Source organism: Chinchilla lanigera, unplaced genomic scaffold (genome assembly GCF_000276665.1).
Source record: "Chinchilla lanigera isolate Chin_1 unplaced genomic scaffold, ChiLan1.0 scaffold00131, whole genome shotgun sequence".
NCBI classification, from domain to species: domain Eukaryota; kingdom Metazoa; phylum Chordata; class Mammalia; order Rodentia; family Chinchillidae; genus Chinchilla; species Chinchilla lanigera.
The window spans coordinates 988,862-1,011,803 of NW_004955532.1; the positions used below are offsets into that span (position 1 = coordinate 988,862).

A 22,942-nucleotide genomic window follows, 5' to 3' on the forward strand; every position below is an offset into this window, starting at 1 on the left:
AATAAACCAGTGGTATACATATCCTTCACCATTTCCTCAGGAAGAATTTATAGAAGTACAATTGCTAGTTCAAATCATCTGAGTAAGGTATGGTGTCACACACCTATAATCCCAGCACTTGGGAGGCTAAAGCTGGAAGATTCCTTCAAGATTGAGGCCAGCCTGGGCTACGTAGTAAATTCAAGGCCAGCCTGAACTGTATAGTGAGATCCTGCCTCAAAAACAAAAATTCATCTTCTGAAGCTTTTTAATAAGAGAACGTAGGAGCCAGAGAAGCTGCTCACAGTTTTTAAAACTATTTTTGCAATGAGAATTCTTTGGATGGTGGGAATCAAGTGAATTCTAGACAAGATTTGGAGGTTTATTGTTTTCTTGTTTGTTTTTATTTGTCTTTTCTTTTTGTTGGAGTTTATATAAGAAAGTGAAGGCTTGGAGGTTTTCTGCAAATACGAGGTCTTACCTAGAAGTATGCTTTGTGTGTATGGCCTCCTGTGGCACGTGAGGGAATGAGCATACATCACATATGTTTTAGCTCCTTTTAAAAATTTTGTTTTAGTGGAGTTTGAACAGGGCTACATTCTCTAATCCTTTTTATTTTTATTACTTTTTTAAATTTTGAGAAAGTCTTGTTAAGTCACTGATTTGCTGTGGGGGGGCTCAAACTCATGATCCTCCTGCTTTAGCCTCTACAAAAGCTAGGACTGCAGGTGTCCAGCACCGTGCCCAGCCCCTATCTCTTGATTGTGTTGGATACCAGGTGGTTATTTGCCATAGAAGTGGTTTTGCTTAAGTATCACATGAAATTTTCTTGGGTCATTAATTAAAGAGAAAATCACATGGAAATTAAACCTAGGTGTTCCAGGGGCTGGGGATTTAGCTCAGCGGCAAAAGCGCCTGCCTGGCAAGCGCAAGGTCGTGAGTTCGGTTCCCGGTACTGGAGAAAAAACCAAAAAAAAAAAAAAAAACCTAGGTGTTCCATATGCACATTTCAGATTGTGGAGCACTCTGAAAGAAACTCCCATTGTAATTTGATTTTTTTCTTTCTTCTTTCCAGGTATCTCATTCAGTTGCCAAACTTATATTAGTTAATTTCCACTGGCAAGTCTCAGAGATATTGGACAGGTAAGGTCGTTAGAGGAGAGGGAGATGGCATTGCCTGTAGCTCTCTTCTCTGCCTACTCACCCACTGGTGATCACTGTTTACACTTCGCAGTATATTCTTTCAATGTGCATATTATAGTTTTTAAATACTAATATTGTACATCTCTTCCTTTGAACTATGACATTTTCCCATGTCATCAGCATATTCTTCCTCAGTTTTAATGCTAGCACAATGTTTCATTATATAGGTGTTCCATTCTGTTTTCCAAACAGCAATTCTGTGCCATTCTTGATTTTTTTTAAATTTTACTTTATTTTTATTTTTAAACAGGGTCTCTCCATGTAATTCAGTCTTGCCTTGAACTCACTGTGTAGCCCAGAATGGCTTCAAGCTCATGGCTACCCTCCCTTGTCTACCTCCCAAGTACTGGGATTATAGGCACGTGCCATCACACCCGGCTTTGATTTTTAATTAATGCCTTTCTAGGTAATACTTCCAGTTACTGTATCCCCAGTACTACCCAGGTGCTAGGGATTGAATACAGGTCTTTCACACTGAGCTACCACTCCAGCTCCTTTTTTTGAGACGGGGTCTTGCTAAATTGCCAAGGCTGGGCTTATACTTGTGATCCTCCTGCCTCAGCTTCCTAGAGTACTGGATTACAGGTATGTACCACTACCCCTGGCTCCAGTTACTACTTTTGGATGCATGCTGTTTGAAAATGTCAGCCACTTCACCATCCACAACCACTGCCAACAGGGTAGTGTTCTTTCACATTTCTCCAGAGCCAGAGCGCTCAAGCCATAGGTCCTGGAGTCTTGGACCTCTTGGGAGTTGTCAGGAAAAGGCATTTTTATCCTCCTCGTGCATCCTCTGGAAAGATCTCTACTCACCTGCAACGGCCAGTGTCTGTGTCTAACTCAGTGTTTTTCAGCTTCAGCACTGCTGACATTTGGGGCTGGACAGTTGTTTACTGTAGGGGACTACTCTGTGAACTGTAAGATGTTTGACAGCATTTCTGGTTCCCTGCCCACTGGAAGTCAGTGGCACCGGTACATCCAAGTCCTGGACAGTCAGAATTGTCTAGAATATGTATCAGATAACCCCTGGTGAGCAAAATAATAACAATTTATTATTATTAACAACATTATGATGATGGTGATGATACATTTTTTGGTCTTTTTGCGACAGGGTCTCACTATGCAGTTTAGGCTGGTCTTGAACTCATTTTGTAGCCCAGGCTGACCTCAAACTTGCAGCAGTCCTCCTGCCTCAGCCTCCTGAGTGCTGGGATTACAAGCATGCGCCACCACACTTGGCTTATTTTGTTTTTTTGAGATAGGGTCTCACCATATAATTCAGGCTGGCTTCAAATTAATGGCGATCCTCCTGACTCAGCCTCCCAAGTGCTGGGATTGTAGGTGTGTGCTGTCACACCTGATACCTAGGGAACAAAATTGCCCCAAGTGAAAAGCACTGATAATACCACTGCCCATTAACACTAGAGTGGATTATTCTTTTTCCTTTCTTTTCCTTTTTCTTTTCATTTTCAGTGTTTTGAGACAGGTTCTTGTTGTGTACCCCAGGCTGGCCTCAAACTCATGGCAATCCTCCTGCCTCAGCGTCCCAAATACTGGGATTATAGGCATGTACCACCACACCTGGCCAACAGTGGATTTTTCTTGCTTCATGTATTGCAATTCCATTTATGTATCTACAAAGGAAAGTTATACTTTTCCTTCTTCAAGCTAAATATAACTGGGGTGACCATACCAGTTCAATACCATCAGAAAAGAGCAAATGATTCCTGATCACTACACTCACATGTTCTGTACACAAGAGCTGAACATACTTAGAATTGCAGATGAACTTCCACGGTTGATACGGCTGGAGCCATATAGATTCTGGCAATGGGTTACATCTTACTGTTCAGGGGCTGGGTAATACCTCGGTGGCACAAGCTCCTGTGTGGCAAGTGCAAGGTCCTGAGTTCGATTCCCGGTACCAAACAAAAAATGTGTTATCTTACTGACCAAACACTGCCATAACTTGAGAGTAGATATTTGAATAACTAAAGATAGAGTGCTAGTGTGAGAACTAGGAATGAAACAGTCCCTCAACAAAGATAGAGGAAGGATTCTGACTAGAAAGGGTCAGGTAGATGGTACTTTTCATGCTGCAATTACTGGTGTCTCGGAAATGTATTTACCTGGGCTTGTGTAGCACTTTTATTGCCACATGACAATTCTGTTTATTTTTAAACATACTTATGTTATTCCTTGTTCCAGTTTTTATTTAAAAAATTTTTTTAAAGAATGTATGTGGGGGACTGGGGAATTTAGCTCAGCGGCACAGCACCTGCCTGGCAAGCGCGAGGTTGTGAGTTCAATACCTGGTACCGGAAAAACAGACAAACAAACAAAAAAAGAATGTATGTGATGATAGATTTTGTCGTCCACAAAAACAAGAAACGGTCTGAAGCTGGTAGTGATAGAACAGGGCTGTAATTCTGGCTGCTTAGGAGGCTGATGGAGGAGAATCATAAGATCAAGGCCACCTGGAGCAATTTAGTAAGACCCTATCTCAAAAAAAAAAAAAGTATCTGTGAGTGGTAAGGCCCACCTGTAAACACATCTGTCTGAGAGCCTAATGCAGAAGGATGGCAAGTTCAAGCCCAGCCTGGGCAACTTAGTGAGACCCAAATGAAAAATTAAAAAGTACCTAGAGATTAAAGATGTAGGTCAGCATTAAGGTCCTGGATTCAACCCCCAGCGCCACATGCATGGGTGAATGAATGAATGTATAAGTGAATGGCTTGGGGTGTAGCACTGCGCTCCTTGTGTTCAATCCCCAGTGCTGGGAAAAATAATAAAGAAGCCAGGCATGTGCACTTGCCTGTAATCCCAGCACTTGGGAGGCTGAAGCAGGAGAATCACTGCGAGTTTGAGACCAGCCTGAGTTACATAGTGAGTTCAAGGCCATCCTGCACTATGTAGCAAAACCCTGCCTCAAAAAAAAAAAAAAAAAAAAAAAAAGAAGAAGAAGAAGAAGAAAGAAAGAAAGAAAAGAAAAAAGCAGCAGCAGCCTGCCCTTTTCTACCCAGAGGCCTGTGGAGATGGTACCTGCCTGTCCACATCCCCTTTCTTCCTCTCCAAGGCAGCTAGTAGCATTGAACTGAGTGTCTAACTTTCCTAATCATTCTTAAATTCTATACATTTTGTTTGTATGTTTTTGGAACTATATAGATACACAGTTACGCTATGTGCACTTTGTAAATTAACATGATTACGTTTTATGCTATCCTATCAAAGAATATGTATTCTTTCTCTTGTCAAAAAAAATCTTTGTGAGGTTTTTAGTCTTTTTTCGCTGTTAAAAAAATGCAACTTTGAAAACTGTTGTAGGTGAACCAGAATCACATAATTTTTTTTTTTTCTTGATAATCCATAATTTTTCTAAGGCATAAAAACTGAATTTCTGGGAGGGGGAGGGGGATGAAAAAAGAATTGTGTTATGTGCATGTACCAACTCCCCACAGAAAATGTAATCATTATGTACTGCAAACATGTACTAATAAAAATAAAAGTTAAAAAAGTGAATTTCTGAGTTGTAGTGTATGTGTGTCTTCAGCTTTACTAGAATTGCCAGCTTGTTTTCTGACTTAATCATGCTACTTTACACTTCTACCAGTGGTATATAAATGTTTCTGCTCCTGTCGAATTTAATTTTGCAATCTGATGGGTGTAAACGGGATCTGTTTTTTTTTCATTTCTGTGTCTTGGATTATTAAGGAAATTAAGCATCTTTTCATATGGTTGGTAGCCTTCTATGAAATTCATATGGTTAGTAACCTTCTATGAAATGCCTCTGTTTTTACCTTTTCTTTTTTTCTTTTCTTTTTTTTTAAAGACAGGGTCTTGCTATGTAGTTCAGGCTGGGCTTGAACTCACCGTGTAGTCCAGGGTAGCCTTGAACTCATAGCCCTTTCTTCCTTCAGCCTCCCAAGTGCTGGGATTACAGGTGTGTGCCATCACTCCCAGCTTGTGGTATCTTCTGGTAAACTGAAGTGCTTAAATGTACCATGATGTACCAGGCGTTTTGTGGTTTCTCTTTTCTGTGTTTTAGGAATTTTTGCCTATTCTGGAGATGGAGATATTTCTGTGTATCTCCTGAACCAAATTTAATGCAGATCTGGTCTGCTCTAAGTATTTTCTTACAGTTCAGTCCCTTTGAAGCAGTATTTTTCTTACACCATTCAAGATCTTAAAAATTGAAACAGGACAAAAAAAATTTTTTGTACTCAGATAAAAGGAAGTTCGGTTTGTTCTATGGAGAGGTAATTAGAGATAAAAGCACTTTAATATGACCATGACACATGGTCCTCTCTGTCTTATTCTGTCTTATTATTGTTAAATGTAAAAATATCTTCCATTTTCTGATTTCCTTTACTTCAACTTTTTGTTTTATAGATACAAGACCAATTCTGCCCAGCTGCTTGTTGAAGCTCGAGTTCAGCCTAATCCATCAAAACACGTGAGTGTTTCCTTCTTGAGCTAGTCTTCTCTGGATGCAGATGGTTCTCACTGTGCCTTATACTAATATCACTGAGAACCATTTGTTTTGCTTCTCAGATGGCATCCCCAGAATACTTGTTTCAGGCCTGTGTCTTCCACTTCTGTTACACTTTGGAAAGTTTCAGGTGGGGATATAGTTCAGTGGTAGAGCACTCACTCAAAATTGTGGATGTCATTTCCAGTACCATGGGGGGGGAAAGTTGCCTCATAAATAGGCAGTAATTAATTGCTTGTCTTTGAGCCATTTTTAGCCTTAGTTTACCTCCTTTGCATTCACATAGCCTTCATTCCCTTCCTTCTGGTGTGCTGGTGTTCCCAGGATCGCTGCATACCTCTGTGATACTGCTTGTGCCTTCCCTAGCCAGGAATGCTTGGACTCTGTTCCTACCTTTGATTGTAGGAATGGATTTTACCTTTAAAGACTCAAATCTAAGCTACCTTTTCATAAAGCCTGCTTCCTATGATCACTGCCTTCCACACCTAGATCTAATTATGTCTTTAAACTTTCTTTTTCCTTTTTGTGGCACTGGAGATGAAACCCAGGTCCTCCAAGTGAGGTGTGTGTTGTTTTGGTTTTTTTTGAGATAAGGTTTCATGAAGTCACTAAGTTGCCCAGACTAGGCCCAAATTTGTGATCCTCCTGCCTCAGTCCCCAATAGTGGTGGGATTATAGAAGTGTGTCACCATACCTGGTATATCTTTAAACTTTTTAGTATGTGTTGTAGTAGTGAATTCATCTTATTTTTCCCACCATAGGAACTATCTCAACAGTGTATAACAATTTCCTTTATATCTGGGAGATCAAGGAGCATTTGTTGAATACTGTTAGAGTGAGGGCTTTGTTTAAAAAAAGCTATTAGGAGAGGGAATTTGGGCTCAAATCACATACTTCTGCAGCGTCTTAGAGAAAGATTTTCAGAAGCACACTGGATAAACATGAAAATAAATCCTTTTCCTCAACTTGTTTTTTAGTTTCCTAGTTAAGCGAAAAGAACCTCATTTAAATTAGTAAATGGGAGCTGAGGATGTAGTACAGTGCTAGAGCACCTGCCTAGCAAGCGTGAGGCCCTAGGTTCAGTCCCTAGTGTGGGAAAAAGAAAAATTTATAAATGGACTTTTCCTTTGGCCCATAGTTTTAGCCAGGGTCCCCAGGGGTTTTTGGTCTTCCAGTTAGTGTAGCATGGCATGGGTCCTGGAGTTGTAGCTTCGCAGTCATTTGCCCACATGCCAGAAGAGTTTCTCACCTTTCCCTTCAAGTTAGATATGACATCCCTTTCCTGTGTTTAGGGTAAGGGTGTTAACATGGAAAAAGCTTAATGTTTTGTGGCTTGGGCATACTGATACGGAAAAACCAGTGTTGTTAACATGTAAAACTGCAGTGTGTGTTGCTTCTAAGAACCTTCATATCTGGGTTTGTAGTTCTTGTTGAGGGCTTGCTCTGCTGTGTGGAATGGGGCAGTTTACAAAAGAAACTCCTTAGCCTTTAAAGAAGTTGGACTACAGTGACCTCGGAAGGCCTTGGGAGTTGTGAAATTCTGAATTTTAGTTATTTCAGCCTTCTGCTTCCCTGAATCCTAGATACTCTGCGAGTCCAGCTCAGGTGCCGCCTCCTTCAGAAAGCCTTCCTGGTATATGCTTTCTGCTTAGTACCCTTTGGGACTCATTGCAGTGGGCTGTGACACTTGTTGCAGGGTCGGGATAACCTTCCATGCTCCCAGCCGCAACAAGGCACTTCTGTGGCCTTCCTAGACTTGAAGACTCCTTTTTGGCTCAAGTGGCTCTATCTCTCTTCAGGTCCCCACAGCCCATCCTCCTCACCACTGTGCAGTATGTATGCAGTTTGTGCGGAAGGAAAACTTACTCTCTCTGGCCTGTCAGCACCAGTTTTGCCGCAGCTGCTGGGAGCAGCACTGCTCAGTACTTGTCAAGGACGGCGTGGGTGTGGGTAAGTGCCGCACAACTTATAAAAGGCTGACATGAAATATTTATCTTTTACTCTGCCTTCTCATGTGCTCAAGTGAGCTATTCTTTTAAGACTGACAGAGGTTTTTCTTGTCAGAACTAGTGGTTTCCAAATCCCTCTGTCCACACAGTGGCAGAGTTTTACCCCTGTCCTCAGCAAAATGAGAAAATTAAAGCTATTGTAAGCTTGGCATGATAGTATGCACTTGTAATCCCAGCTACTCAAAAGGCTGAGGCAGAAAGATTGCAAGTTCAAGGCAAGTCTGGGTGATTTAGCAAGATCCTATTTCAAAAAATACAAAAAGTTTAAAAAGGCTAGAGATAAAGCTCACTGGTAGAGCACCCCTGGGTTTCTCAGTCTCCCCTCGCCAAAAGCTCCTATAAATAGTGGCATGAGTATCAGTTTATCTTTTCTCACCTTTTCCAGCTGCCCTTTTAATCAGTTCCCCGTGTGGTAGCCATAACTCAGAAAATACCTGGGTTTGCTGCTATTTAAGCAACATAAATCAGATTTGATGATCAGCTATAGAAGTGTTTGTTACGACTCAGTGATCTTAAAGCATTATCATTGCATTAATTGGTATCTGCAAAATCTCACTGTATTAATGATCACATGCACATAATTTTAAATATCACAAAATTAAATTGTTAGTCAAGAAACCTATATAAAGAGCCAAGGCATCATGGTGCATGACTAATCTCAGCACTTAGGAGGCTGAGGCAGGAGGTTTGCTGCAAGTTTAAGGCTAGCTTAGGCTACATAGTGAGACCTGTCTCAAATTAAAAAAAAAAAAAAAAAAAAAAAAAAAAATATATATATATATATATATATAGTGATTTAGTTATGTAGTGATGCTTTTGGTGTCATATATGTAGTCTGGAATAATACCTTTATTACATTACTATGAAAATGTTAATTTCTTCTTTGAATAAATTCTGTTGCTTTTTAAGGATTTCTTATATAGACTCAGAATTTATTGGTTGAACTTTATGAGCAAGTGTATTTGTCTTCTGCAGTAAGGTTGTCCATCAGGTTGTTTTTGTTCAACAGGAGTCTCTTGTATGGCTCAGGACTGTCCACTCCGTACACCAGAGGACTTTGTGTTTCCGTTGCTTCCCAATGAAGAATTGCGAGACAAATACAGGCGCTACCTCTTCAGGGACTATGTGGAGGTATGGCTTACTTCTGTTTTCTGCCCTCTGTCTTCCTGGAGATACCTTCCATCAGATGGTCACCATGGTTTACTTTATAGGTCAGGCAGCCTTTAGATACTGCTCTTGAGGAAAGAACTCCCTGGCTTGTAAAAAGTTTTTAAAACCACCAGTGTGGTATTGAAGAACATAAGCTGTGAAATCTGATTACAGTGGGAATCTCAGATCTGTTGCTTCCTTACTTTTTGACTGTTGACTCACTAATTTACCTCTCTTGTGCCTTGGTTTTCTTTTCCATAGAACAGGCAGACATCCCTACTTTATACGCAAATGCTTAAATAACTGTTACGTGTCAGGGGATGAACACAGGTCAGACGTGTTCCAGGACTTGCTGTCTCATTTGATATGCTGTGTAACTCGGGACAGCGAAGTAGTATTTCTTTTTTAGCATTTTTGAAAATTTGTCCAGAGTTTCTAGCATGGTCAGTTTGGGAGTCCTTTCCCTGTGTTAGGCTATCTGTCCGGTTATGCTCATTCTGTGTAGCATAGTTTTCATCTTGGTTGTGCGTGCCTCCACTTACGGGGTTGGTATGGTCTCATACGCGTGCTACAGTTTGAACAGAAGGTCTGTGCTTTGTGCTTTGGGCTGGGCTTTTTGTTTGTTTGAATTTTTAAGTTTTTAAATTTTTTGCAGCAGGGTCTCACTGTAGTGTAGGCTAACCTTGAACTTGTTTATGTAGCCCGGGCTGGCCTCGAACTCACGGTGATCCTCCTGCCTCAGCCTTCATAGTGCTGGGATTGCAGGTGTGTGCCATCGCCCCCAACCTTCTTGCTGATTTTGATAGATTCCTGAGGATCGTTGAGCCCCTTAGAGCTGCTAAACACATAGCTGAGTGTGCCGTGTTCCTTTCTAATCTAGATCCATATGCACTTACTTTTTTCCTTTTTCTTTCTTTCTTTCTTTTTCTCTATCTCTTTTTTCCTCTTCTCTACTGTCCTGTCCTCCTTTCCTTCATCCTTCCTTCCTACCAGGAATCAAACTCAGGGCCTGGCACTTGCTAGACGGGCATTGCACTACTGAGCTATATCTGTACTTTCGTCTCACAGATAGTTCTTTTGTTTGTTTTTTGTATTTGTTCATTTTGTTTTGAGACTGGGTCTATCCATGTTGCCTAGGCTGGCCTCAAACTCCTGAGCTTAAGTAATTTCTCCTGCCTCAGTCTCACAGGTAGCTAGGACTGCAGGCATACACCACTACACCTGGCCCATAGATACAGTTCTGTATTTTTTTTTAATATAACCATAAGGCATTCTAGTGAGTTGCTTCATACTTTAATCCAAACATTGAAAGGTTCTTTTCAATACCTGGTCTTCACAACATTAGCCCTGAATTTGTGTAGCCCCTTGCTGTAAGTCATTGTCTAGAAGAACAAAGCATTTGAGCATCCAGTCTGTCTCGGAGGCAGCAACTTGGGGATATCCTCATTGTTTTTCTTGATATGTTCACAGAGTCATTACCAGCTCCAGCTGTGCCCTGGTGCAGACTGCCCCATGGTTATTCGGGTACAGGAGCCTAGAGCTCGCCGAGTACAGTGCAATCGGTGCAACGAGGTCTTCTGGTAAGAGTGAGTGCATGTTGAGCAGCTCTGGGTTTGTGTTCCATCTGCAAAGCACCAGAACTGTTGCTGTGTGAAAGCTGGACGGGGCTGGGCCAGGGGTGGAGTCTCTGAGGCATGTGAGCCGGTCTGCTCTGAGTCGGCAGGTTTGTGTCCAGCATCTCAGGTTCCATGTGGTGTCTGAGAATTGCTCAGTTGGGAAACAAGAAAGTGGCCTGGATTCTTGGAAAATGTGTTATGATTTATGTTGCTCATGGCCCAGGGATTGTGTGTCTATGTGGGTATCTACCTGCACAGATAATTTTCATATTATATTTAAAAGGTACAGTCTTTAGTGTTTTACTCTTTTTCTGTTTTGGCCTTTCTTGGATAATTTTTATATGTATTTATGTGTGTATATATGTCTGTATTTATTTAGATAAGGTCTCACTATTTTTTTTAACTTGGGTGGCTCTCACTTTGTAGTCCAGGCTGCCTGTGAACTCAGTATGTAGCACAGTTTGGCCACAGGCTGGCCTCAAGCTGTGGCCATCCTCCTACTGCAGCTTCCTGAGGCTGGGATTATAGGCGTGGGCCACTATACCCATCGCAAATGTCCATGTAGCCTGCTTGTAGTGTATTGGCAACACAGCTGCCAATGATTTTTATCCCATGAATTCTTCACCTACATTTTGACCTTCTGCAGGCTGGGCTTCACAAAGTTGCCACTAAATCAAGTGTTAACTAAACACTTATGAGACAGGAATGACAGCAAAAATGATGACAGTTAATGATGGTTCACACAAAAGCAATGAAAAATTGCAGGCTTGTGTTCCATTTGTGTTCCACCAAAATTCAGAAAAGATTTATTTATTTCACACAAGTGCATTCAGTATGTCCATTACAGCACATGGCCTGTTAAATTACGAAGATTCATGTTAGACAAACCAGGTCCATTCATTTCAAGTGTGTATATTATCTGTGCATTGTATCTGTACTCTGCTTGGTCATTCGACAGTCTCAAGTTCATCTATTTATGTAGGGGTTACTTCTTGTCCAAAGACTCCCACTTGGTTATTTACAGATACCTAATGATAACTCATATCGTCTAGTCAATATTTATTTCTACTTAATTATATGTTAATATTGTTATAATTCAATACATCTGTTATGTGTTGCAACAGACGTACTGAATGTGTCCATCTGGCTGTTGATCTTAACTGGGGCTTATGTTGGGGTAGGGCTTAAATCACAAGTACTGTGAAAAATCACGTCAGGGTTTATCTTCTGGTTAGGTCTAATTTTTGGAAAATATGGTAGTTGTTCTTCATTCTTTGTCCCATATAATAAGCTTCTTTCCCTAAGACTTACGTTTGGTTGGCTGCTTGAGGGCCTCTGCTATCCTTCCATAGAGTACTGTTAGCTTGTTTTTTCTGATTTTAAGTTTTAAGTGTCATCACATGTCTCATGACCTACGGATTTCCCAAGTCCTGGCATTTGTGTATCTTCGTATACATACCTGGCTGGGAGGTGAGGCAAAGGTTCCAGAAGTGAATCTCAGTCCTGCCCTGGGTCTTAGTCAAACAATCCCCTCAGAGTACATCTCCATGCCCACATGAAGCTGGGCTCAGTGTTGGAATGCCACTCAGTGGTAGAGTCCTGCTTAGTGTATGCAGAGCCCTGATCCCGTATTTGACACCCTTTCAGGGAAGGTTGAAGCCATATAACATCTTTTAACAACATTTTATTCAGACATGTTGAGACCTTGTCTTAGAGGGGCTTGGGTTGAAGAGACATGTGCACAGTATTTCCATATGGGTAAGGAAAGGTCTGAAAGGGCTTGCGAAGTGACTTTGGCTCTTTGAAAAGCACTTGATAATCTGGCTTGGACAAAAGGAAAATTTAAAATGTGGACCCTGATTTAACAAGTATTTGAATGTTTTTCTTTTCTAATTTAAGTTTCAAGTGTCGTCAGATGTATCATGCCCCTACCGACTGCGCCACAATCCGGAAATGGCTCACGAAGTGTGCAGACGACTCTGAAACAGCCAACTACATTAGTGCCCACACTAAAGATGTAAGGAGCGTACCTTACCTGTCCCAGGTCTGCCCTCAGTAGTGCTGTCCAGGGCCCTGCCCCGGAGGTTTGCCGTCTGCAAGCATAACACACGGAGCCCCATGGCCTTTGCAGGCAGCTATGGACACTCGCCCAGACTTGGCAGAGTTTGCAGTGGTTTATCATAGGGTGCATTGGGTGCACTTATAATAAAATGCTAACCTGCTTGAAAAGTTCCACCAAAAGGAGAACTAACTAGAACAATGCTAGTTTATACTGAACAGTTACCAGGCTTTGATAGCCTTGGGAAAAGGGGATGGTTACTAGCATACCTGATAAATACCAAGGCTGTGATAGCCCAGATCTGCCTAGTTCTTACTTTGTAGCTCCCTATGGGAAAGCATAGCCTGCCACCCCTGGGGACACTGGGCCCTCACTGGGTACATACACTTCGCGAGCACAGCTGTGACCATGACATCATTAAGCATTGGCTGCTTCATGGCAGTGGGAGTCTCACCATCAGGCCAGTCTCCCGTTGCTGCCTGGGTAGCTGGCCTCTCTCAAGAATGAAAGGGTGGAACATTAGAGGTAGTTTTCAGTGACCTCTTCTGAAAGCAGACGTCCGGGCAGGCTGACCGAGACTTAATCGCTTGTGTTGGCTCTTAGGCTTCTTTGGCAGCCCTTCGCAGCAGGCAGGCTTTCTGCTGATTCAGCCTGGGTTCGTCTGAGTGGCTTCATGGCAGGGACAGATGGTGGAAGATGTAGTGGGGCCCAGCTTGTGCTTGAATTGTTTCAAAGCCAAACATGCTGACCTCATTTCCCTGAACTGCTGTTCCAGTCTCAGCGACCTGGCACTGTTTAAGTGAGATGTTCCTTCCCAGATGTGCTCACATGATGAGCAGCTGGGCAGTGGTGCCAGGAGCTTTGTGTAATTTGTCTTAGAACTGGCCTGATGGTGCGTGAGCCTAATGGTGCCCTTCTGTCTCCTTAGTGTCCCAAGTGCAACATCTGCATTGAGAAGAACGGAGGCTGCAATCACATGGTGAGCAGAAGCCTGTACACTTTGCATGTGTGACATGGAGCCTTTGGTCAGCGTGCCCTTAATGTGTTCTCTTCTGTTTCCCTCTGACAGCAATGCTCCAAATGTAAACACGGTGAGTCCCAGGCCTGGTGCCTAAGGCCCAGTGGCACGGTCTGTGTATCTTGTGCTTGGGTCTCCATGGCTTGTTCAGTGAGTTCTTTTGTAGTGAAATGACAGAGGTGAGCCTGAGTCACTTTATAGTTGTTATAGCTGGCTAACGCAGCTCTCGATTTTATTTTGTATTTTTGGGCCCTTTTATCATCTCACTGCCATCTTGCTGACATACATAGTCAGCAGTCAAGTTTGGGGTGACCTTCACAGTGCTTGGTCATCCAAGAAGATTTTAGTGTGTCCTTTTTATTCCTTCTGTAAAGCCAGGTAAATAGGGGCTTATCTGTGTTGCTTTAGTGACGCCTTTTAGAGCAAATACACATGAGTTTAGCAGAGGTGATCAAATCATAGTTTTTCCACTAGAGGAATTTCCAGGACAGCTTTTGATTTGCCCTTTTGGCTCTCCTTTATCTGTGCAGAACAGTTTCTATAGCTAGGACCTGATTTTGCTTTCCTTCCTGCCGAATCAAATGAAGGAACAAAATTCATTCAAGTAGGGCATCTGCATAACTGCTTTTTGTTTTGTCTTGTTTTGGGGTTTTTGAGTTTGTGGTGGTGGTGGTGGTTTTTGGTTTTTTCTTTTTTTTTTTTTTTTTTTTTCTTGAGACAGGGTCTTGCTAAGTAGGCCAGAACTAACTATGGCCTTGAACTCACTCTGTAGCCCAGACGGGCCTCGAACTCGAAGCAGTCCTCCTGCCTTGGCCCCCCAAGTGCTGGGATTACAGGCGTGTGCCACCACACCCAGCTTACATAACTGCTTTAATGGTGAACAGAAGATGCTGACAGTATCTGTTTGTAAAGACCTGTGCTGATGCTATTTCCCAGGGCCCTCTGTAATCAGAGCCCACATGGTATGGTACTAGACAGGAATTGTGACTCTCACGGTGCAGAATGAAGATAGGCTGGGGGTAGTGGCATATTTCCTTAGTGGGGTGTCTCCCTCTTTCTTTCTGTGGCAAGGTAGGGGAGTAGTATGGGCACACACACACACAATAGTACTTCAGGCATAAATGCAGTTTAAAGAATGACAGCTGGGCATGGTGACCTGTGCATGTAGTCCTAGGTACTTAGGAGGCTGAGGCAGGACCATCACTTGGCACAGGAGGTCAAGGCCAGACTGGGCAACAGAGAGAGACCTGTCTCCCAAGGGAAAAATGGCCAGGTGTGGTGGTACACACCTGTAATACCAGATGTCTGGGAGGTTGAGCCAGGATTTCAAAAAGGACTGAGGATGAAGCTCAGTGTGAAGGACCTGGGTTCAATTCCTAGTACTCAGAAATAAATGAGAGAGAACCAGCACTCACGCCAGCCTCATTCTTCTTGCCTGAGAAGCTCCCCATGTGCCTTTCCCCAGTCACAGTCTCCCTGTCTCTCAGCACCCAGAGTTAGCATCCCTGGCTGCTTATTTGAGCAAGTCTGAGCAGTGTATTGATGTTTAAAACAGGAGCAAGCAAGCTGGATGTGGTGGTGCAGGCCTGTAATTCCAGCACTCTAGGAGGCTGAGGCAGGAGAATTGTGCAAATTCGAGCCTAGTTTGGACAGTTTAGACAAGACTGTCTCAGAATAAAAGATAGAGGGTTGATGTACAGCTCAGCCCCCTTTGGAAAATCATTGTGCCAATTTATAAGAATGAATCGTGGGAAATGTGGTTTACCACCAGCAGGGTCTCTGGCAGAGACAGCATACAGATAGGATGTTAACAGCTAACGGGTCAGGTCTCTCAGGTGCAGGCTTCGGAGGGCTTGAGAGACCCTGCCTCTGAAGGGTTGAGGGATTTGGCACCATACAACACAGCTGTGCATGCTTCTCTTTGTGTGTCAAATGCGCCTATGTTGAATCTGCTGGGAACCCAGCCCTCTGCCAGTGTCTAAGAGATTTCTAAGTAGAGTTCAGTTAGATGACCCCTCTGGAACAGGATCTGTTTATCCAAGAACTGTGCCTGAGTCGTTTCCATTAGACTGTATCCTGGTATATATCATCCTAAGGGGGATTTTTAATTTTTCCTCTTATTTTCCTTACTATGGAAGCAGTCGTAATCGTAATAATGAACTGTTAAATATATGTAATTTTTATAGAAATGTGCACTTTTTTTGTTTGATTTGTTTGTTTGTGACAGGGTCTCACTATATAGTTCAGGCTGGTCTTGAAGTCACTGTATAGCCCAGGTGGCTTCAAATTTGTGGTGATCCTCCTGCCTCAGCCTCCATATTCTTTACAAAAAAGGAAGAAATGCCTTTTTTCTCAACTTTTTTTTTAATAAAATTCTTCCTACAAGAAGCAAAGCTTGTGAGTGTGGGAAGTATCAGGAGACGGTTTTACAGATGATGTGTTCTAGATGACTCATTTGGACAAGCTTCTGCTTGTCCTGAAGGCATTCATAACAGACCAGTGACCTTGTACAGTCAGCATCTGTGTTGAATTTGTAAGGCATAGAGGACACTGAATGGAGAGTATCTCTAGAGTAATGGCAGCAAAGGGATACTGAGATGTGACAGGGATGAACTTGCACATTTCCTCTGGAGGGAAAGGAAAGGAAAACCTGCTAGCCGACCCCTAAGAGCAGCAGGCTGTGTGTCTCCCTCTGCTTTGCCTGTGCACATGGCTGTCTCGTATGTGGAAATGACTCACCCTCTGTTCTGTGCAGACTTCTGCTGGATGTGTCTAGGAGATTGGAAGACTCACGGCAGTGAGTACTACGAGTGCAGTCGGTACAAGGAAAACCCTGACATTGTCAACCAGAGCCAGCAAGCCCAAGCCAGGGAGGCCCTCAAGAAGTACTTGTTCTATTTTGAAAGGGTAGGTGCGCTGCCTCCCTGCAGTGTGGTCTTCCTCCCACTGACCTGCCGAGGTGGGATGCCGGGGTGACTGGTAGCCAGAGCCAGCTCATGCACGTGGGAGACCCCACAGCCCTGCAGCATCCCCGGGCACTATCTGTGTGGACCTGGCTTCCAGGCTACAGGGCAGCCACGCTGACGGGAAGGGGCCTGGGACTCACCTTGTTTGATGATAGATTGAATTGCAGATAAGGGCTGTCTTTTCCATCAGTTAAAGAAGTCTGTGCCAGCATGTCTGTCCTAAACTCCTGGGTGGATCTCTGTCCCTCCACAGGGCCTGCACTTTTATCATTTGTTCTCTGCTCTGTAGTGGGAAAACCACAACAAAAGTTTGCAGCTAGAGGCCCAGACCTACCAGCGGATTCATGAGAAGATTCAAGAGAGGGTCATGAATAATTTGGGGACTTGGATCGACTGGCAGTACCTGCAGAATGCTGCCAAGCTCTTGGCCAAGGTATCTACCACCTCACCCTTCCCAGGCTGGGCCCTTTAGGTACAGACTTCTCAGGGAGAGAGAGGCCCTGCCTCTGAAGGGCTAGGGGACTTGGCACCGTACAACACAACCATGCGTGCTTCTGTTTGTGTGTCCTCATGTGGTACTGTTGGGTTTGCTGAGAACCCAGTCTCTGTTGGATGTCCAAGAGATTTCTAAGAAGACTTCATTTCCGTCTGCTGGGAAATTACAGCTTTCTTCTTTTTCTCATCTCTGCGTCACTCAAAGGAGAATATGAGATTGTATTTGGACAAGTTTTAAGATAGATGTGTGGACTCTGATGTCCCCAAGAGGGCAAAGTCACCTTGTAGCTGCTTACAGTAAATGTTTGAAAAAGAAACTGGGTGTTTGGTATAATGTCCTCTCCTAGCTTAGACTCATGTAGAGCCGGGCTAATTTGTGTGGGACAAGTAAGAACTATAAAAGATACATGTTGGGTGTAGTTTGGTGAAAATCAAAGTTATAGGTCCCTTTTACTCTCTCCTGCTGCAGTGTCGGTACACCCTGCAATATACCTATCCATATGCATACTACATGGAGTCTGGACCCAGGAAGAAGCTGGTAAGGCAAAGCAATCCTCTGTTCTGTTTCGTATCTTCTGTGGTTTCCTTGTCTATTATCCCTTTGCAGGAGAGCAGGGACCTGACCCTGGTCACTAGGAAGGCAAAATCAAAACTGTCTAGCAAGGTATGATGTAGTATACCTGTAATCCCAGCTGCTAGGGAGGCAGAGGCAGGATTACTAGTTAAACACCAGCCTGGACAATTCAGCAAGATTCTGTCTCAAAATAAAAAGGGCTGAGGGTGTAGATCATTGTAGTTCAGTGGTATAGTACTTGTCTCCTCGTATGAGGCCTTGGGTCCAGTTTCCAGTACTGCAAAAAAGGCAGAGAACCTGTCTGACGGCAAAATTCTGTTTCTACACTGGGCATCTCCAGAATAGAGCTCAAGTACTGCCGTTGTGTTTTGTAGTCTGCATTCACCTCAGCCCCCGAACACTGATGCTTAAAGCACAATTGGTTGAAAGGACTTTGGCCACTTGGACGGCCGGTATCCACGGTTGGGAGTGTACTGAGCATGCATGGCCTTCAGTTACAGTTAACTTCTCCCCCAAGGACTGAAGATGGAACCCATCGCCTTTAGACTAAGCTACCACCCCAGCCCTTGTTTTTGTTTTTTATTTTGAGACAGGTTTTCCCTAAGTTACATAGGCTAGACTCAAAGTTAAAATCTTCATGCCTCAGCTTCTGGGGTGGTTGGGATTACAGGTATGTGGCAACATGGGAGGATATGGTTAACTTTTTTATCCCTTTAATTCTTCATTTTAGGTGTAGGTTGTTTCCTGCTGATTATAAAGTAATTCGCTTTTATTGTTTAGATATTAGAAAATATAGAAGAGCATTTACAATATCCATAATCCCACCAGAAGGAAATAACCACTCTCAGCATTGTTCAGACTTTTTATTTGTTTTTTTTATTTTTTTGAGACAGGGTCTTGCTATACAGTTCAGGCTGGCCTTGAGTTCACTTTGTAGCCCAGGCTGGTCTCAAACTTGCAATGATCCTCCTGCCTCAGCCTCCCTCCAGAGTGCTGAGATTACAGACATGCACCACCACACCTGGCTAGACTTTTTGTTTGTTTTAATTTTGTTTTTTTAAGACAGGGTCTTATTTTGTAGTTCAGGCTGGTGGAAAACTCTGTGGTGATCCTCCTACCTCAGTTTCCCAAATGCTGGGATTATAGACATGCACCACCATACCTGGCCTGGGATTGTTTTCTTCAGTGGCTTTAAATGCTTCTCTTTGCTTTGGTGGCAGATGGCAACTGTGACCTTGCCATTTGGCCATGCTGTCTGAGTAGACTTTTATTTGGATCTTGTTTTCTGACTGTAAGCGTAGGGAACAGTGTGCTCTCTGAGGACAGTGTCAGGGCTGTCTGTAGCTCAGGGGAGCCTGAAGTACTGCATGTGCCTCTCCATTTGCCAGGCTACAGCCCCTCCCTTTGACCCTTCGTTTCTGCCCATACAGTTTGAATACCAGCAGGCTCAGCTGGAGGCTGAGATTGAAAACCTCTCATGGAAAGTGGAGCGTGCAGACAGCTATGACAGAGGGGTAAGTGCCTGTTCTTCTCTGGCGGGTAAGAGAGGACTGGCATAGTAGTAAGTGACAGGGTGCTGGCATGTAAATGGGAAGCTGCTGCTGGTGGCGGTGGGAATGCAGTGCTTAGGCTTCCAAGTAGCCCCTGGGAGGTACATGTGGCTTTCATTTTTCCCTGCTCTGACACTGACCTGCAACCACCCATCTTGCTTCCCTTGTGTAGGACTTGGAGAACCAGATGCACATAGCAGAACAGCGAAGGAGAACGCTGCTAAAGGATTTCCATGACACTTAAGTCAGAACATGGATGTGCCGGGGTGAAGATGTGGCTGCAAGGTCTCCCGGCTGCCATACTGCATGCTGCAGGCTCTACCTTTCACGACCCAGGTTGCAGCCAGGGCCCCACTCCTGAGAGACACTGGCAACACACCTCTTAGTTGGTTTTTGTTTTCTTCTCATCTTTTGCTTTTTGTTTCTACCAGGGTAGAGGCCATGTTGAATTGACCTCTTTTCAGGACTTTTAATTCTCCCTGGATGGTTGTTGGGAGGGAGGGAATTTTTTTCTGAATGGCTATTAATAGAATTAGATCATTACAACTTATGTAATTTTCAAAGGTTGTATAATTATACAAAAAAAAAAAGGCAAACCATAGGATAACATGACACCCTTTCTAAAAATAAATTGGCATTGGAGTGTTTCTACCTCTAGCTATTTTATTTAGAATGTAACATACACTGCCCGCCCACCCTGCCTCACAGTGTCTGTACTGCCATGGGCCTCTGGGTGGCCTCTGCTTTCCAGCTTCACATGTTTGGCCGCAGCTGGAGTCTCCAGGGAAGAGCATGGGTGGCAGATGTTGGGGGCTGAGTTGGCCTGTGTAACAGGTATGGAGCACAGGGAATCACGTTTGCCGCCAGCCTTCCCTGGGCAATAAAGAGACAGAACGAGTCTTCCTGCGGGCTCATCTTTGTTCTTGAAAGTAAAGGTTACCTGGGTCTGGCACTGAGGTCAGGACCCACAGTAGATTACAGGTGGACCTGTGGCCCTCCAGACTAGGGGATGGCAGTTCAGCATGGTGCTTCCTTTTGTTTCCTTAAGATGGACATCCACTTGGAAGGGAATTATTGCCCAGAGTAAATTTGCTCTACCTTTGTCTCCTTTTGTGCCAGTATTCAAGTGGTGTAACTCTGAGCAGGGTTACATGCAGCCCTGCTGGCAGTCTCGCTGCACTCTTCATGAATACCGGCGTGCAGCATGGGCCTCCTAAGGGCACTGGCCTTTCTGGCCCAGGGCCTAGGTTTGCACAAGTTGTTTTTTTGTTACAAGTGGCAGGTCCAGCACAGGGGTGTAGGGTGTGCCCCTGTTTGCCTAGTTCCGCCTACTAGAGGACCCAGCCTTGATGGTCTGGGAGTCTGAGGCCATATTACTTTGTGGTCGCAGTTCCTGTATTAGGAGGGACTGGCGGGAGAAAGAACTGGGTTTTTGTTTTGGTTTTGGTCTTTCTGAGACAGAGTTTCACTATATAGTTCAGGCTGACTTCAAATTCATGGTGATCCTCCTGCCACAGCCTCCTGAGTGCTGGGATTATAGGTCTCCACCATCATGCCCGGTTTTGTATAGTGCAAGGGAGCAGGTAATTTGCCTGATGTCCCATTTGTCTTGAACCAGGTCCTGTGAGCCTTTCAGAAGTTTGATCTGTGATCTCTGGGGTTTCTATGGCTTTGTTCAGTGCCTCCACTCTGAGACTGCAGAACTGTATACTTGACAGAGCCTCCTTGACCTCTTGGAGAGCCTATAGAGAAATCTGTGAATACTACAGTGGAAGTTCTGTGATACTCGCACATTTTCACCTCCAGTCAGCAATTTCCCAGGTACCGTGTAAAGTGTAAAACAGAGCTGTTCTTGAAGACAGCTGTAACTCTCAAGAGCTGTGCTGGCTGCGAGTTTCCTTCGTTCCTCTCAGGTTCTGTCTGTTCAGGTCATCCCCAGCAAGGGAGGAGCTGTGGGGTGGACTGGGAGACAAGTTCAGAGCATGGCAGGTGAGCCTAGCGTGGGACACTGGAGAGCAGCTGTGAGCAGCGCACACCTGCTGCAGGGCCCTGGGGCGGTACGTGAGTGCGCGCGGACTGTCGTGGCACCTGGAGCCTGTGCCTCTCCATGGAGTCCTTTCTGTGGTATTGCCAGGGTGTACAGCTCTGCACATTAAGTCCCATCTTCGGTATTTCCGGACAGCACGGCCGCCATCTTCTGTACTACATCCAGCTGTGACCCTGATCACTGGAGCTGCCGGGGTTCTGTATCCAGACAGTGGCTGTAGCGCTTGAGCTGTGGAGAGCTTCCTTCTGTGCTCAGTGGCTGTCCTCCGTTAACGTTATCAGGAAGATGGGAAAGGTCAGGCACAGTTTTTTTGCCCTGCAAAAGGTAGAAGAGAGACACAGTGTTTTAATGAACTTATCAATCTGTTTTTCTTCAAAGAAAAGGTTGAGGAAATGTCATTGCTCAAAGTTGAGTGGTTTATTAAAAATAAACTTAAGTTTCTGATTATAAAAAATGTGTAGAGTCTTTCTTCAAAGGGTCTAAGTAGCCCTGTGAGCCCCTTGCAGGGTCTGGCCGTGGAGCACCTGATGAGAGCCTTCCTGTCACTCATCCCCTTGTGCACTGGCCACACTCAGCTCTGCTTTGGTTCCTTTTCTGGTTGTCTGGGGAGCACTTGTCTATGGTCCTTGCAGGAGGAAGTAGAGTTTCGTCTGTACTTGCATTGGGTGCAGGCTGAGAGGCAGACCTCTGGGGCCCTACACAACACGTGGAAGTGTGATGGGGATCCTGGCTTTATAGGCCCTGAGGATTATAGCGACAACTCAGGATGGAAACAAGTGTATTTTTTGTGGGTTTTTGTTTTTGTGGTTGTATCAGTCAGTGCTAGCTAGAGAAACACTTAAGACAAGATATACGCATATATAAGAATTTATAAGATTGGTTTTCAATGGCTGCCCAGGGACACGTGTGGAAGAGTGCGGAAGGGCTGTCTGCATGCTGAGAACCTGAAGGGTCCAGTCAAATGCTCGGAGCTCAGGGGGCTGTCCAGTGCTAGGCTGAAGGTCGATGCTGTAGGCTGGAACGTCTGCACTGGAAGCTGGGAGACAGCATCTGAGGTGACGAAAGGACAGGAGCTCCTCCAAAGGAAGCAGAAGTGAGCGTTCATTTCCTTTTTATACCATTCTGTAACACTCCAGACCATGCTGAGTCAGTTCAGGTGGGCAGTAGTCACTCCGGTTGACACAGTCCACCATCACAGTGGTACTGGATCCCTTCAGACTGAACAACATCCCCACTCCTTCATGTATTTTGTGACGGATCTTGTTTTTGTCACTAAGTTGCCTAGGCTGGGTTTGAATTTCCAGTCGTCCTGCCTCAGCCTCTCAGAGTGTTGGGATTACAGGTGTGTCAAAACACCTAGCTACAAACAAGTATTTGGAGTCTAATCCCAAGGGTGAAGGATGGGAATTGGGTCTTGGGTTCTGTTTGAGGGTCTACATTTGTGTTGGGGAACGTGGCTCTCACTTCCGTGTGGGAAGCTCGGAGTTGTGAGGGGCTGCATACCCTTTTTGTCTCAGCTTCACAGTGGTGGTAGGTACAGTGGCAAAGACCTGTAATACCAGCATTCTGGGAGGCTGAGACAGGAGGATCCCAAATTCGAGGCCAGCCTGGACTACACAGTTGACACCCTGTCTCAAAAAAAACAAATACTCCACAGCTGCCTTTTTGTGGGCCAGGGGCAGCACCTGAGTACATGTAGTGATACGCAAACAACATGGCTCTACCTGCAAGTCTTCAGTCTAAGGATGGAGAACTGGTCATCAGTCCTTAAGCACGAGTCAGCCCTGC

The 22,942-nt window shown here is 44.3% G+C and overlaps 1 protein-coding gene across 2 annotated transcripts in view; it reads left to right on the top strand.

The window, feature by feature from the left end:
• Positions 1-19,758, top strand: part of Arih2 (ariadne RBR E3 ubiquitin protein ligase 2) — a 74,871-nt gene extending 55,113 nt beyond the window's left edge. For both annotated transcript variants that reach the window (XM_005410170.2, XM_013507578.1), the window contains 13 exons: positions 1,055-1,122; positions 5,572-5,635; positions 7,471-7,621; positions 8,690-8,811; positions 10,300-10,409; positions 12,345-12,462; positions 13,433-13,483; positions 13,574-13,595; positions 16,278-16,429; positions 16,778-16,921; positions 17,453-17,521; positions 18,988-19,071; positions 19,280-19,758. In XM_005410170.2, the coding sequence (XP_005410227.1) occupies positions 1,055-1,122; positions 5,572-5,635; positions 7,471-7,621; positions 8,690-8,811; positions 10,300-10,409; positions 12,345-12,462; positions 13,433-13,483; positions 13,574-13,595; positions 16,278-16,429; positions 16,778-16,921; positions 17,453-17,521; positions 18,988-19,071; positions 19,280-19,351 (1,227 nt within the window). In that variant the 3' untranslated portion in view covers positions 19,352-19,758. The remainder of the gene's footprint in view (positions 1-1,054; positions 1,123-5,571; positions 5,636-7,470; positions 7,622-8,689; positions 8,812-10,299; positions 10,410-12,344; positions 12,463-13,432; positions 13,484-13,573; positions 13,596-16,277; positions 16,430-16,777; positions 16,922-17,452; positions 17,522-18,987; positions 19,072-19,279) is intronic.
• Positions 19,759-22,942: the final 3,184 nt, after the last annotated feature.